The sequence below is a fragment of the Rhinolophus hipposideros genome (assembly GCF_964194185.1).
Source record: "Rhinolophus hipposideros genome assembly, chromosome: 23".
Lineage (NCBI taxonomy): Eukaryota > Metazoa > Chordata > Mammalia > Chiroptera > Rhinolophidae > Rhinolophus > Rhinolophus hipposideros.
Genome location: NC_138069.1, coordinates 42,440,050 through 42,456,498, shown reverse-complemented (window position 1 = coordinate 42,456,498; position 16,449 = coordinate 42,440,050). Strand labels below are relative to the sequence as shown.

The 16,449-nt window shown below is 57.8% G+C and overlaps 1 protein-coding gene across 2 annotated transcripts in view; it reads right to left on the bottom strand.

Annotated features, from left to right (window-relative positions):
• Positions 1 to 2,881: 2,881 nt before the first annotated feature.
• Positions 2,882 to 16,449, bottom strand: part of FBXL18 (F-box and leucine rich repeat protein 18) — a 33,183-nt gene continuing 19,615 nt past the window's right edge. For both annotated transcript variants that reach the window (XM_081036033.1, XM_081036034.1), the window contains one exon: positions 2,882 to 7,416. In XM_081036033.1, the coding sequence (XP_080892159.1) occupies positions 7,260 to 7,416 (157 nt within the window). In that variant the 3' untranslated portion in view covers positions 2,882 to 7,259. The remainder of the gene's footprint in view (positions 7,417 to 16,449) is intronic.

Sequence of the window (16,449 nt, the reverse complement as noted above, 5' to 3'; positions counted from 1 at the left end):
GCGCTCGCACACCCATCCAGCCATCCCGTCCCCCAGGAGAGAGGAGGCCCGTGATCGGCCCAGAGCAGCCGCAGGAGCCAAGGCCAGTGGCCCTGTGACAACTGTGATGCTGAGCAATGAAGCAGAAACCACCAGGAAGGGCCGGACTCAGTCACGTGCCTCAGCATCACCAATCCTGAAGCAGAGGATGCCGGCCTTCCATGGGGGCACAAAGGCGAGAGACGCCACACAAGAGGTGTCGGGCCATTTTGGAGAGAAAGGCCCATCTGAGAAGAGGGACCTGGCCTTTCCACATGCTGATCCCCAGCCAGACTGTGGCCCTTTCCCCTCTCTCAGCCCTGTCCCCTCCTGTGTGGCATTCACCTCAGCCTAGAACTTGGCTCAGGTGGGCATCTAGTACCTGAGAGGGCCAGCCCTGGCCCCTGCTCCTTCTCCCCCACCCCCGTCGCAGGCCTGCAGGGGGCCGAGCAAACCGTGGGACTCCCAGGCTGAGGGCTGACTTTTGTAGGACCCTCCTGCTCCTCCCTCAAGGGGCAGGTGGTCTGTCCTCCTTTTGACCAACTCTCACTGGCTGCACTGTGTGCTGCCTCGAAAGTGGGGGAGGAGAGGCCAAACACATCTAGCAACTTCTCCATGGGGCTCCGGCCAGGGATCTGACAGAAACGTGGAGGGGACGCGCTGTCCATGAGCCCGGCTGTCTTCAGGCCTGGGCTCTGTGGTCGAGACGCACAACTAACTAACTAACTAACTAACTAACTAACTAACTAACTAACTAACTGGTGCGCAGTCCCTCGGGCCTCAGTCCCTCCAGCTCTGAAAGGTCAGGACTCCACAGTGCGGTCCTCTGCCATCAGGAAAGGGAAACACTGACAATAAATAAATCCTGTGCAAAGCTCCTGGTGACAGAGCTTTTGGCTCTTGCCGTCTGTCCCTCCTCCAGCCTTGACGCCCAGGCTTCCAGCAAACCCTCACAATGCACGGCTCCTGGCTTTTTCATCTTTGCTTCAAAGAATGGCTTTACTTGGGGTCAGTGTGACTTTTTTGAGGCTCAGCCTATTGACTCAGGCCAGGCTCCTTCACACACTCGGGCTGAGCTGGCAGGGCGAGACCAACAGCCCCGGCCTTACTCGGCGGCTGTCCGCACCAGGACGTACTTGCTAAACCTCCTGTTTCACCTGCAACGAGACCTCAGTATGACTCCTGACAGGTGGGGGTCTGTGTCCCCTGCCCTCTGTGACTGCCTCGGTCAACAGTGTATAATGGGCATGTCCAAGGCTAGGGCACACCCTCTGGGTCTCCCTGGGACCCAGCTGCCATGCTGTGAGGAAGCCCAACTACCCACATGGACAGACCACACAGAGAAGCCACGCACAGGCGTTCCAGCCACAGGCCCAGCTGAGGGCCATGTTGACGGCCAGCATCCACTACCAGACACTTGAGTACAGATGCTTCCAGAAGATTCCAACCCCCGGCAGAGGCTCGAGACACCATGAACAGAGGCAAGGCATCGTGCTGTGCCCTGTCCACACACCTGCCCATGGAAGCCGTGAGCCTCTCCAAAGGGCTCTTCCACACCCCGCTGTTGGCTGATTTGCTGTACCGCACAGGTGGCACGTTCCGCGTTTGTCAGCCTCAGCTGCTCCTCCCACTTACCTGTCGCCCTCATGACCAAGTCACACCTGTGTCTGAAGTAAAGGCTGCACCCACAGCCCCGTCTAACTTCTCCCTGCTGTCCAGCTTGGCCTCAGCAGTGCAGAGGGTCAGTCCTGCCCAGGGGGAAGGTCAGTGCTGACCCCGGAGGACTGCCCCTCAGTGTTCTCCTGGCTCCAGGCCAGAAGTGAGCCGTCATGGGGAGTCCGTGGATACATGCCCAGCATGGGTGCCTGGCTCAGGTACAACCAGGAAGCTTCAGGTGGCTCTCACCTTGAGGACCACCCCAGGAGCTGGGCAGGCATCACCTCCTGTGTCCACCTGACGGTCCCCGTCCTGTCCTGCAGCATTCCTGGAGCCCACCTTCTCCCCTGGCCGCCCCCAAGTCCAGGTCCCCACTCTTCCCTGGACACCTCCCCACCTGCCCTGGTCTCCCTGCCTCACGCACCGCCTCCCATCCCCCTCTGTGCTATGGCCAGAGCCCCTTCCTCAAGCCCCGGGTCTAGAGAAGGAAGTTCCTGCCTCAAACTGATGCTGCCAATAAGCCAGTCAGAAAAGGACAAATGATGCAGGATTCCGCTTATCTGAGCTTCCCAGACGAGTCCAATTGTTAGAGACAGAAAGTAGAAGCGTGGGTGCCAGGGGCTAGGGGAGGGGCTGGGCGTGTTTACTGGGGACAGAGTGTCAGTTAGGGAAGATGGAAACGTTCTGAACACGGATGGTTGTGACGACTGCACACCAGTGTGAGTGCCACTGAACAGGACACTTACAAATGGTTCAGACAGTAAATTTTGTATGTGTCTGTGACCACAATTAAAAGAGAGAGAGAGGTATTAAATGAAAACAAAACTGACTCGGTGCCCACGGCCCTCGCATAATGCCGACGCCGCCTCGGGCCCTGCCTGCCTTCAGCCAGTCACTAGGCACTAGCGGTGCCCGGGTGTGCCAGGCCACATGCAGTCTGTGCGGAGAGCCCAGGCCTGGCCTTGCCTCCTCACCCCTCTGCCTCCGCAGTCCCCTACAGGTGGTCCCAGGCAGCGTCTGGTCCCCTCTTTGGGTCTCAGGTCCACCCAGGTACCCACGCCCCAGCCAAGCACAGCATGTCCTCCACAAGGCACAGCAGTGGGTGACCACAGTGCATCTGCCCTGTCCGGGACTCGGGAGGGGGTCCCAGGGGAAAGGTCGGGAGTGTCCCCACTGGAAGGACCACACAGCGACCTGGTTTTCTAAATCAAGTCGACTTTATTTGAAACTTTTCACATGCCACAAATTTACATGAAAATACCCATTCAAAATGTAGTTTGAACACAAAATTCAGGAGTGGGCATCACCAGATGGACAAGGTCTGTCATCAAAGGCAGGTGACACGTATTCGGTCATTTAGCACCTAGGTCACACACACACCATAAGATCCCTGGCCAATTCACCCCCGCGGCCTTACAAACATGGTGAGCTTGATTGTCTCCAGTCACATGCAGATGGGCAATGGTCAGAGGGACAGAGGGTGCTGGGGCTAGAAACAGCACCGCAGCAGGGCGTGTCACGTGTCCACACCCACCGCCGGTCCCTGATCACCTCCTCACACCCTACGCCCCCCATGGTGGGCACAGTGGGGGACCTCCGCCCCGCCCCGCCCTGCCAGGGTTCCACAGAAAGTCACTCCCTTGCCAGCTTCAGCACAGCAGCAGCTGCTGCCCCAACCCGCTCAGCCAGGCCCTGGACACAGCCCACAAGCAGCCCGTGGTCACCGCATCCCTAGGTGGGCCAGTCCTGAAACGGGGCACGGCAGGTGCCCTGACGCTGTGATATTCACAAAAAGCCCCGTGCTTCAGTGGTTCTGGAAAGAGCTTTAGAAAGTGGGGTCATTTAGATGACATTGGTTGGCTGGTGTCAAACCCACATTTCGGGGTTTTTTTAACTTTTGTGGGAATTTGTTCACCAAGCCCAGCAGTCTCTTGGACACTGGTAATTAGAATCCTGCGCCCCCAGTGTACATGGGACCAGTGACAATCACAAGCAGTACCTGAGCCCCTCCCACACAATCCTGTGCCTTTCCTGTCAAAGGGGCTGGGCGGACTCAGGGTGAGGCCACAAGAACACGGGCACCCACGTCCCCCTCCCTGTCCCACGTCTCTCTCACCTCGGGCTTTATGGCTGCAACCGCTGGGACCCACTGCCAACCGCCACACTCATCACCGTCATGTAGTAATTTATTATTTTCTCACAAGGTCTCCACAATTTTCAAATCCTAACGAAGCAGGTAACGAGTACGAGACGAAGTGGGAGGCCGCTGCTGCCCAGCACCAACCAGAGGCCCTGCAGGTACCCGTGGGGCAGGGTCCCTCCTGCAACGGGGCACCGGCGCAATCAGGGCGCAGCATGTTGCTTTCAGACCCTCCTGTAGCCCCGCTCTCCATCATGGCTTTCCCAGCCCAGGCCTCCACCAAGCTTCTGTCCCCTGCAGCTCTGGGTCCCGGCACAGGGGGCAATTAAGGGAGTTTCGCCCAGCGCCGAGCCCACAACTGGGGCCTGTCCTGGGCTGCAATCCCGGGCCTGAGCAGAGAGCACCTTCCCACCGCCGACACACACGGTGGCCTCAGGGGCCTGGTGGAGACGGGGATAAAATCCCTCCGTGTTCCCCATGCAGCCTCCTTGGGCTTGGAACAGAAATACTTGCAGTGAAAATGAGCAAAGCCACTGAGAGCAGGGAGGGAGCCTGTGGTCTCTGCTTCCCTCAGGCTCAAGTGCCTCCCTGGTGGCACCCGCAGACATGCATGGCCTGGTGGACAGCCCAGGAGGGAGGGGCGGCCAGGGAGCGCAGGGGTCCCTTGGAACAAGGGATAAATGCCCTGATCCCTCCTTGCTTACTCCCTCTCCCCCAGGGCCCCTCACGCACACACGTCTGCGTCCACACACACACACAGCATGCACACATACATGTGTAGAGACATACAAGCACACCATGCACATGCACGCACACACGTGTACACACACAGGCGCCAGTGCTGACCAGCCCCCTCTCAGCAGGCAGCATATGGTCTGCCGCTTAACAGCCCTGTTCTGCCAATTGGGGACCATTAGGGTGGGTTCTTTTCCCAGCGTAAAATGCTGCAGAATATAAATTGCAATTAACACTGGTGCCAAAATAGCACTTAGCGAGAATAAGCACATTATTAACATCTGGTGAGTCCTGTCTTGGGTGTAGAAGCAGCGGAAATTCTTGCTCTAAGTAAAAGGATGGTTGCAGGGGACATAGAATACAAGGTCTACTGTTTGGGGGCTGCTTCCCAAGGCAGCTTGCGCCCCAGCCTCCCATGAATGGCCCCTCCCAGCTGTTTATTGGCACAAATGATGGTACTGGGTAAAACTGCTTGCTCATGACAACAGCCATCCAGGCGAGAGCGAGAAAACACAACCACAGCCTCTGCACAAATCCCCGGTGAGAAGGTAACGCCTGTACCTGAGCCCAGGTTGCTCTGGATAAAAGGAGAAGGGCACCTAGAGCCATCCAGGGTCCAGGGGGTGGGCCGGGCCTGGTCCATGAGGGTCCTGGAGTTGGCCAGGCCACCTGCCTCCGTCCTGGGCTGTGTCCCCCTTGCCTGTCAAGCTGTGACCAGCCACACCCTTGCTTTGAGGACAAGAAGTGGTCAGTCCCATACCACCCTTCCTGATCACCCTCGCCTCGTGGTCTCTAGGCGCCATCTGAAAGAAATGCCCAGAAATCTGGGAGGGGGGCCCTCCCACACCTCTCAGACCCTCGCCTACAGCTGTGTGGCCCTATCAGGGACCTTGGCCCTACTTCTGGAGCCCAGGGCAACCTTTCCTGTGCCTGTGAGGTCAGAAGAGACGGATCTAGGTTGTGGCTCTCAGGCGAAGGTGAAGGCGGGAGTCTGGTGGGGGCACTGGCCTGGAGGCAGAGCGCTACCAGCTGCAGCCCAGGACGGGGGCAGAGAGATGACTGTACCCGTGGCAAGAACAGCAGGGTGGAGGGGAGGCATGATCAGCCCAGCTCCCCTGTGCAAACACCGTCCACTCGTCAGGGGACGCGGCGCAAAACCGGAGTTGCTGGGCGCTAAGGAAGAAGATGAGAGCACAGGGAGGCCCTGCGTCCCCAGGCTGGGAGTGCCCATGTCCTGTGGCCACCGTTGAAAGGCTTCCTGGATCCCTCCGCCTGGTGGGGTGAGGGCTGCTGAACTGTTGGCCCCTCAAGAACCCAGGGAAGGGCAGGCAAAGGAATGCCCAGGGGCCAAGTTCCTGGTCCTTTCATAGCAGGTAAACTGCAGGACACGCTACAGAGAATGGGGGTGACTGTCACCATGGAAACAGAGTAGAAAGATGGCCAGGCTGGAGGCCACAGAGCATGGGCAGCAGCAGTGTGAGCAGGGCCTGGTGGGCTCTGCACCCCCAGCCCAGAGGGAGAGGGAGGCAGGCATGAGGTCCTGGGGGGGCAGCCCTGTGGAAACTGAGGCACACTGGCCAGAAGCCGCCCCGTGTCCCCTGAGTGTCGCAGCCCCCAGCCATGGATGCCAGGTCTGGGGAGGGTCTTGCAGTGGAGAAGGCAGAGGTGGCAGCTGGGCACACGGGGAGGCCCTGGACACTGGAGGTTGGTCCTCATTTTTGGAATAGCTGTGAACTTTTTTAAAGTGCTAAATAAAGCTATCTGAAATGGGGTAATCTGATCACTACTCAGCCTTAAACCTCCTTTCAAGTTTTTCTAATGAAGCCTTGTGCTTCTGTATTTCCCCAGAAATATAGATCTTCCAGGGGGGCTCCAGCCTCCGAAGCCGACTACCCATCCTGGCAGCCCCCGCCCCAGGGGTCCCTGCCCACACTGGCCCTGCCTGGTCTGACATCACCTGGCTATAAACACACCGGAGACATAACTGGGTGAAAACGTGTCTCTCTGAGAAGGAGAGCCCCGAGCTGCAGCACCTCACTGCATCACACTCAAAGCCGATCCAAGGAGGGGCCACCGGGCCCCCGGTCACTGGCCTGGCCATCGAGGACGGCAGTGTGAACACTCACAGGGTGAGTGTGTCCACACACACACACGGTCACCCCCAGCACTGGGCCCCAGGCCACCCCTCATGTAGCCCGGTGACAGGTGACCAGGAACACATGAGCAGAGGGACACACCTGGGGGTTGAAGCGAGGGGAGCAGCACTGGGGCCGTGCGGCGCCCTGGGGACCTGGTCAGGGCCCCAAGAAGTCAGCAGGCATGTTCCGTGTCTCAGGTGAAGGACGCCCACGGCTGTGGGCCTGAGTGGCCAACAGCAGGTTCTTCCCGCCTATGCGCTTCACTCCATCTCAACCCAAACTTCACAGGGAGATGAGTCCTCACAGGAAAAGGCAAGAGGAAGCATCGGAAGCCCCGGGGAAAGGATGGGTGTGCAGGATGGCCGGGGAAGAGGGCTCCCTTCCTCAGCCAGGGGCCCGGTGTCCAGCAGGCTCCCCAGGGGTCTGGGGACACGCAACGTGCATCAGTGACACTGCGGCCAGAGGCCACATGCCCGTCCAGGCAGTCCTGCTTCCTCGGCCACGGAGACGACAGACGGCGGGTGGGAAGGCTCGGGCGATGGAAGCAGCTTCGCCCAGGCTAGCTGTCCCTGTCACCACCACAGGTTTGGCGGCTCCTCGGCCACTCTGCTTTTAAATAAGGTGATCTCGTCCAGGTGTACCATGGGGACGTCCCGGATGACATCGGTCAGGCCCTCGTGCAGCAGAGGGAAGATGACAACGTTCAGCGCGGGCCGCTCGGCCTGGAAACTGAACCAGAGGCAAAGCCATTAGCAGGGCCCGGAGGGCCACCCAAGGGGGGAGGGCACTGCATGGGCTGTGGGCTCCAGCGTCTTCCTACTGGGGTTGGGGGCTGTCAAGCTTCTGTCCAGACACAGAGGAGGCACCCACAGGGTGCCAGGCAGAGGAATGGAGACCAAGGCAGCACGCCTGAAGCAGGAGAGAGGCCCTATCAGAACAGCCCCGGCGTTCCTGGGCAGTGGGAGGGCGGGATGTCCCCGGATAGAGGGATACCAGGGAGCTGCAGAACCAAGCATAGCACCTGCAGGGGGTGTAGAAAAGGGACAGGGCCAAACCTGCACACCCACAGGCCACTCAGGAGAGGTACAAACTCCCAAGTCAGGTGAGGCAGCGACTCTGCCAGGAAAGAAAACCCAGGCAGCTGCCGGGGGACAGGAGCCGTCATCTGAACATGTGACAAACGGCTGTCGGATTACCTCCCCACCAACACACCCACAGAGTCCCCCTCCGTGCAGTGGACACGAAGCTTGAGTGTGCAGTTTCCACAGGGTCTGCGGGCCAGACACTGCGCTAGGCGCAGAGAGACATTACCTCACGTCACCCTCCCTGAGACACCACAAAGCAGGCCGGCAGTGACCACCCTCTTCCCTGAGGAAGTGGGGTTGGGAAGGTGATGAGGCCACAGTAGGTCCCTAAGCCAGTCAGAAGCAGAATGAGGCCCCTCCCTCCCTGGCCAGAAGGGGACAGGCCCACCCCATGTGGTGGCCATGAGACAAAACCAACTACCTCCCCAGGAGCTCGAGGACAGGGGGGCACGCAGTGGTCCCCACAGAGCGAAACAGAAGGTGTCCAGAACCCAGAGCGACTGTTCATTGGAGAAACGTCTGTCCCATCGCTCTTGGCGGGCAAGAGGCGTGAAGGTGCCACACAATAGGGAACCCAGGCATCTGCCAAAACTAAAGCAAGTGCCCCCATGCAGCGCCTGCTTACAGGAAGGAGGAAACCCCGTCGCAGCCTCTCGCTGTGGCCCCAGCACTGGATTAACGACACATGCAAAGTAGATGCCAGAAAGGCGCTCATAAAACTTGATGTTTTGGCAATAAAGGTGCTGAGGAAACATGCCTCCAGTCTGTGCGCAGTGTTCTGCTCGCGGCAGCGATGCCTGTGACCGTGAACCTCACAGGCAAGTCCCTGCCTGCACACCCGCCGCGCCACCGACTTGACTTGAAACAAAATATTCTCAGATGTGGGGTGTGCGTGCAAAGGCGCCTCCCTCCCTCCTTCCCTCCCCAGGCTTAACAAGCTGCTGTCAATGTGCTGAAGGGGACGGATTTCTCAGCAAAGCCAGGAATGCGACGGCTGCAGGTCTGCTCCTCCACCAGCCCCAGGCGGCTGCAGCTGCCCAGGTGGCCCCGGAACAGCACCTGGAGGCTGCACAGAAGGGCCCGGGCAGCAGGTGGAGGTGCCGCCACCAGAAGTAATCCCACTTCCTCCTCAAGGCTTTCCCTTCAGTTTGCACCTGGATTACCCTGGGCCAGGACAGCGCTCCAGCCAGCACACGCAGGCGTCTTTCTTTGTAAAGCCCCGCCCGGTGCTGCCACACTCTCGCTGGACCATCACTGTCCCCACACGGAGGTGGGCCCTACCCAGAGCGAAGGCTGGAGTCAGTAACAAGAAAGTGGGGAAGACGGAAAAAGCAGAGAAAAAAGTCCCTCCCTCCCAAGCGCAGGTGTGGGGCTCCCTGGAGGAGGGCAGGGCCCATGGTGGAGGCGTGCTCATGGCCAGGCCGGGCGCCTGTGGGCCATGAGCCGCCTGTATTCTGCTGTGTAACCCGCATGTGTGTTATAATGTTCTGTGCTTCTGTGTGATTGAAATATATTCAGAGGTTTAAGTACATAAATGTGATGAAATAAAACAAAACTCCTTCCAGCTATCCGCATTTAGAAGCCAGGCTGGGCTATGAGTGATGGCAGGACACGTCACCCCTTGGGATCTCTCCGCTGATGGGCTAATGGCATCACTAACAGCCTCTGGCCTGGAGTCACCAGGACAAAGGCCCGGCCTGTGCAGTGACAGGGCGGCCTCCAGGCGCTGGCGTGCAGCGCCCACAGTGGCCCCTTGGTGTACTCCCCCGGCCTGGCTCTGCCCTCGACTATGCCCCGTGATGTCGTGGGCGGCGGCACTGGTTTGGGACACGTGTCCTGCAGCAGAGGGTTAGAGCCCTGGCCTCTCTGGGACTGTGCTTACAGGGGCTGTCACCTAGGGGCCAAAGAGGCAAGACCGACAGAGACCAGGCACAAAGCCCACGTGGGCACAGGGTCTGCTCACTCGTTCTGAAACCCAGCAGCCGCACACTCGGCCACCTGGCTCCCACATGAGGCAGCAAGAGGTGACAGCGAGAGGTGAGAGGAGATCATGAGGAACGAATCCCCACGTAGTCACCGTGCATCTGGACAGAAAGGCTGGCCCCTCAAGTCGGGTCTCAGGGCATTCACTCAGGGCTTTCAAAAAGACAGCTTAAGACAAGTTAGACCAACTCTCTGCCATTTGCAATGGCCGGAAGGGATGCACTGCACTAAAGAAAAAGTCCTACCCGAGGCCCTTAAACACACACCAAGGGCATTTAAAGACTCACCTATCCAATGCCCCTCTGAGCATTTCAGGAAAAGATTTTTTTTACCTAAGAAACACCTGCTGGGGGTTTTTCTTTGCCTGAGAAACTAGAAACAAAATTGAAGTTGACAGCCTCTTCCCCCAAAACAAAGGTCTTATAGAAAAGCCAAAGTAACAAGATATTTTGTAAAAGCCACCCGCACTGCAACAACCATGCTCAAGAGACACAAAGGAGACGGGGCCGAGAATGACAGCCAACCTGGAGCTGACGCGGGAACATCCACCAAAGGTTCACAGAACTCCGACGCTGACCTGGGGGTACCCAGAGCCACGCTGGATTCAGCCGGCCCAGCTTCTGCCCCACAATCCGCCCTCACAGCCCGCAGGGCCTCGCACAGGGGACAGGGGCGGGAAGGACCCGGGCTCTGAAATGCTCGGTGTCGGCCGTTGCACAGTCCCCAGGTCCCACTTGGAGAGACAAGATTATAAATCCACCGGTAAGGTGAGTGAGAGGCTTTGGGACTGGAAAGGCCTGACCAATAAGCACGCTTCCCAAACAAACTAGGACACAGAGGAGTCGGTCTGGGGTATCCCTTGGCTTCCTTCTCTTTCCCTCCCCAAAAGGGGCAACAGATTTCTCAGCTCCTTCCAGAAACCCTTCATGCAGATAAAAGCAAAGAAATGTATTACAGCCCCACTTTGTTTTAAACACACCTTGCTTTTCCACACTTGAAAGACACCCCCGTGGAAGACATCAAGAGCTTCCTCGTATCATCTCACTGACTGGATGCTTCGTGATTTCCTTCCCAGTCTCCTGCTGATGGACGTCTGGGTGGTTTTCTCTCTTTTGCTAAAACCAACATCACAGCCATGCAGAACTAACTGTACAAACCACGTGGACACGCCTGTGTGGAGAGCCAGATCCTGGAGGCTGGACACGTGTGGGTCAAAGGTGGCTGGCTCAGCTCCACAGAGGTAGCCCACCCACCGTGGACGACCGGGCCTGTCCCTTCCTGCCACTACACGGAGTGATTTTTGCCAGATGGGGTGCTGCCGTTGACCCCACACTGAAGTGTGACGTGAGCAGTGAATGTCACAGACGGAGCACACCAGTGTCTAGCACACCACTGTCTAGCACCCACCGCTAGACAGACACCAGCCGCACCCAGGAGCCCCTCAGGCAGCCCCCACTCACTGTCCCCAAAGGCAGTCACGCAACTTCTGCCCGAGTGGACCAGCACCTGCTTGTGAATGTCCCAGGAACAGAATCGTTCTCAGTGGAGTCTCAGTGAAGTGTGAGCCACGTTTTTCTTATGGGTGAGGCTGAGTGTTTTCTCCTGGGGCTGGGAGTCCCCTGGAGCCCCCATATGGCGCCCTCGGACCCTCTGCCTGCTCTGAATGGTGCGCTGGCCTTGTCCTCACTGAGCTGGAGGCTGTTGACAGAATCAGACCTTTGCCTGTGATATGACTCACAGATCTTTTTCCTCCTAGTTTCTCATTTTTTATAAACTTTGAAAACATGCAGATATTCAAGTTCACTCACAGAAAATAAACTAAAAATAGTAAGTATCCATCAACAGATGAATGGACAAACAAAATCAGTCTATCCAGATAATGAAATATTATTCAACCATAAGAAAAGGACATTGTGACGCTCGCTACAGCATGGATGGACCTTGAGGATTTACGCTAAGTGAGATAAGCCAGTCACAACAGGACAAACACTGTGTGGATCCACTTCTGAGAGGTCCCTAGAGGAGTCAAGTTTGTAGAGACAGAAAGCAGGAGGGTGGCTGTGGGGACTGGGGGGGGCGGGGGGGACAAGGGGACGTATTGTTTAATGCACGTGGAGTTTGTTTTGGGGACAAAGAGGTTTTGGGTGTGGATTGTGGTGATGGGCACAAAACATTTAAAGCCACTGAGTTAAACTTTTACGAATGGTTAAAAGATAACTACTATATTGTAAGTGTTTTACCACAATAAAAATTTTAAAAAGAAGAGCAGAACCTGCCTGCAGAGACGTTCCCGAGAAAAGAGGTTGTCACGCGCAGACCCGAAGCCCCTCAGGCTGACAGACTGACAGCGGTCAGCAACCAGGAGGGACAAGGGCCCCCTGGGGGGGACCCCGGGATGTGCTCATGTTCAGAACCAGCACACCCTCACCTCAGACGGCTCCAGCCACAGGCAGAGAAATGTCAGGGACAAGCCTCTTCTGTCCTACCATCCGCTTGCCTCAAGTCAGGGCCTCTGCCACTGGGACAGGGCACTGGGGGCTATGTCAGGAGGCAGCAGGGGTGGTGGGCGGCCACACCGGCATCCAATGCCTGCTCGGTTACTTACTTGTAGGACAACTACGGCAATCCACACACCTCACAAAGCTGGGCTGCCTCATCTGCAAAGTGGGGAGAAGGCACTACCACAACACAGTTGCTGGGAGACACCACGCATGGTTCATCAGGGCGGGTGTAGCGTCGAGGGGCCCCATGCATCGTTCACCAGGATGGGCACAGACAGCCGGTGGTGATGCCACCACCAGAAGGCTACAGCAGAGTTGTAGAAACTTGGCTCCGAGAGGGAAGTGACCTGCTCAGTCACAGAACCAGTAGGTGAAGAGGCCAGAATGTGAACTCGGGTCATGCCATCTGAGGGCATAAGGTGGGTCTGACCTCAGCAGGACGCCACACGGACCAAAGCTAACTGCTGTCACTCCATGTAGGAGATCGAGTGAGAACTGGCGTGCTGACACTGCCCTCACCCAACCCCAGATGCCAGTAGGCCTTGCAGGAAGCTTTCAGGAGGGGGTGAGTCAAAGGAAACTGGAAAAGCTGTGAAATGCCCTCAGGAGGGCTCTCTTCGCCAGGGCAATGTCTGGGGGAAAGTGGACAGTGGAAGGGTGGCTCAGGGCACAGCACGGAGAAGAAGAATCAAAGAGCAGTCCCGTGACAGAGGCCACCCAGCCCCTCGGTGGGCAGGCCCAGCAGGGGGGCTGTGTGCTATTAACTTGGCTGGAACAGGATGACTCGGTTTCCAGGAGACAGGGAATGAAACGGAGAGGCTGGCTCTGGCCACTGGGCAGGTTGTTCCCGAGGCCAGGAGGCAGGTGTGGGCAAACACTCCAACCCAATGAACGTGGGGTGTGGAGTCTCCAGCGCCCACAGGAGTCACTGCTCTCCGTGGCACTGCCCAAACTCTCAATCCAAACCCAGCACCAGGGCCACCAGAAGGGCCCGAAGTGGGGGAAGACGCAGAAAGAAGCCGCCCCCAAACCTGGTGAAGGCTGCCTGCCACGAGAGGTCAGAGAAAGGTCCAGAATTTTAAATTTTAAACGTGAAAGAGCAAAGTCAAGACATGGGAGATAAACAAAGAGCATGAACGTCAGTCAGGGAGCTGTGCTTGGTGCTGGACACGCACCTCCCACCGCCAGGCGACCTGACATCCGAGGAAGCAGCCACCTGAGACCAGAGCTACACGAGAGGCAGAGACTCAAACCCAGGTCCCGGTGCCAAACGTGCAAAGGGCACAGCCCCGAGGAGAGATGACGGCAACGACACCCACTAGGATGCTGGGACATGGCCACACGTAGGTCAGACATGAAAAGAAGCGACTTTTGCCAGTGACAGGACTGCAGACGTGACATCAGTCCCACGGGTTGAGTCACAGAGAACTAGGTGACACCTCAACAGCAGGCAGGTGAGCGGGCAGGTGAGTGGCCGTCTGGCGCTGCTTCCTCCCACTCAGTAATTCTCTGAGCTTGAAGCAGGGAAAAGGGTGAGAAAAAAGAAAGTCATCAGAAGAAGAGATGACAAACTCCAGCTTCTTCCTTCTCCTGTTTTCCATTTGGTGGCCCGCAGTCCCGGAGAAGACAACCTAGTTGCTCTGTGGTTAAGCACTGGTTACCGTGAGCCATGGCGCCATCTGCTGGGACCTCGCAGAAAAGCAGCTGGAACCCCATGGCACAGCAGCAAGGCCTTAAGCAGGGGCCACAGGTCCTTCGTAAGGGCCCCAGCTGCCCGAGCCACGCTGCACTGTCCCCCAGCCAGGAAAGGCTTCTGCAGGCCACGCTGGATGGCCCGGACCTGTGGACTGGGCAGCAGAGGCCACCAGATGTACGCCAACGGGCCTTTCCTTCTGACTCGTGCTGCATCTTAGCCCTGCCGCCGGCAGCAAGGCTGGAGGAGATAGGCTTCAGCATACCTGGGTCTGAACATAGCTCTGGTGAGCATGGAAGATTCTGCAGCTTGTGGGCCTGTCAGGACGTGAGGGCTGGGGCCCCGTGCAGCGCCCAGCATAGCCCCTGGAGGGTGTGGGTGCCCTACTCCCTCTGGACATAAATGCCCGTCCTTCTAGTGCTCGGGTCCTGGCTGCACTACTCACTGCCTCTCGGAGCCTCGGTTTTCCCATCTGTACACTGGGGAAAGGGCACGTACCTCACAGGGCTTTCGCAATGTCTGAACGACGGAGGCAGTACACAGTGCTAGCACAGAGGGAGTGCTCGGTGCAGAGAAGCTAGCCTGGCTCCCCCGCCCCGAAACCAGGGTGGGGCCCAGAGCAGGGGCTGGCAGCACACAAGGGGGCCACACTGGGATCACGCGGGGCTCTCGGCACCATGGGCCAGAGAGCACCCCCAGTGCCCCTCAGGCAGCACCAGGTGCTCAGTGGGGCCCTGCCATGGGCCTGGGTTTGTGCCAGGCGCTGGGACTCAGGACAGAGACACTGGTGCAGCTTCCACCCAGGACATCCACTTACCCAGGGCCAACATCGGGTAACCTGGTCTCACATATGCCAAGCGTCAGCAATCGACAGCCCTCCAAGTATCAGCCGTGACCAGCACCTACCGGGGCCGCCAGCAACCCAGCCCTGGGCCTGTTTTGTGCTCAGGTTATAGAGACAAGTAAGGAAGAGCTATTGTGTGCCAGCCCTCAAAACCCTCAGTATCTGCAGGGGGATGCAGAGAGCACCACATCGGGGGAAAGTGCTATGTGCCCTAAGAAAGGGACAGGTGGTGTGCAGTCCAGGAGGATGGAGGAGGGAACTCACAGCCCATGGGGGGGTGTGAGGGGGCCGTACTCGAGCGGGCCATGAGGACAGGCCACAAGAACAGCAGCAGGCTGCAGGCAAGGAGAGGTGTGACAAATAGGGACCTTGTAGACTAAGAGTGAGAAAGAGAAGCCTGGGGCAGGGACTGGCATCTAGTGCCCAGTCCGATCGACTGGCCGAGAGCTCGGTGTTGAGAAGGATTCTGGGCCACAAGGACAAAGCAGCGTCATCAGCGAGCAATGCCCGTGAGCGGAGGGAGATGTTCGGACCCTCTTATCACAAGCACAGCTCCCTGAACTGCTTAGTGACTTCGGATGTTCTCCACTTTGGAGAAGATTCCCATGTGCACAGACTATGCGACAACCAGCAACGACCAAGTCTGGTCCCCATCCCTGCAGGAAGTCCCCCTCAGGGGGGATGTGGCAGAATCCCACAGGGTCTCAGAGCCCAGGTCCTCGACCACAGGAGGGAGCTGCCCGGCTCCTTGAACAGAACACTCCCCCAGGGAACTGTCAGCCCCCCAAAGCTGGAGCCCCATGAATCAGGGTCCTACTGAATGGGCCGTATGGTGACGAAGAACCAACGCTCTTCCCAGCAGCAGAACTGAGCATGATGGCATTTCATTGCCACACTCGAAAAAGACAGCCTTTGTCTCCTACGCCAGCCACCAGCCCAGCGGGCAGAAAGGTGGACTGGCCACACCACCTGTCCTGCACCCCCCTTCCCACAGTCCCCTGAAAACTGGGCCCCCCAGCGGGCATTGGCTCCATCGCACAGAACAGGCGGCCGAGGGGCGCGGACACGATGTGAGCAGCAGGTGTGCCTCCCGACACCCAGCCTCTGTCCAGGTTCCACAGCTGGAAGACCAAGGTCTAACGTGAAGGAAAGTCACTGACCCAGAGTCAGCGAGGCCGGCTATGGGAACCAGCATGATGGCCACATAATGGATACCAAACAGCATTAAAAACACCATTTGCAGCTTTAACTTCCTGACACCAAACAAATCCACGATGTGGTGTTAAATCAAAGGACCACACCTTGCAACCATATGACAGTTCCAGCCCGGCCTGGGGCCACAGTGACCTCTGCCTGGTGGAGCCATGGCGAGCTTTCACTTAAAAATAGCTCAGTGCATAGTCTAAATTTTTAGAAATATTATAGACACATTATTTTTACAACCAGGGAGGGGAGGGGAAAACCTTAGCTAGGATTTCTTCTGGGAAATTCAGCAGCAAACCACAAAGACAACAGACCAACATGCAGCACGCCGGCTGTGCCGGGGCCATGATTCTGGAGACCTCCTGGCTAGTGGCTCTCCTCCAAATTTTGGGAACAGCTGGGGCCTCCTCGTCACCTCCCCCAGCAGCAGAGACACAGAAAGCTGGGGGAGGA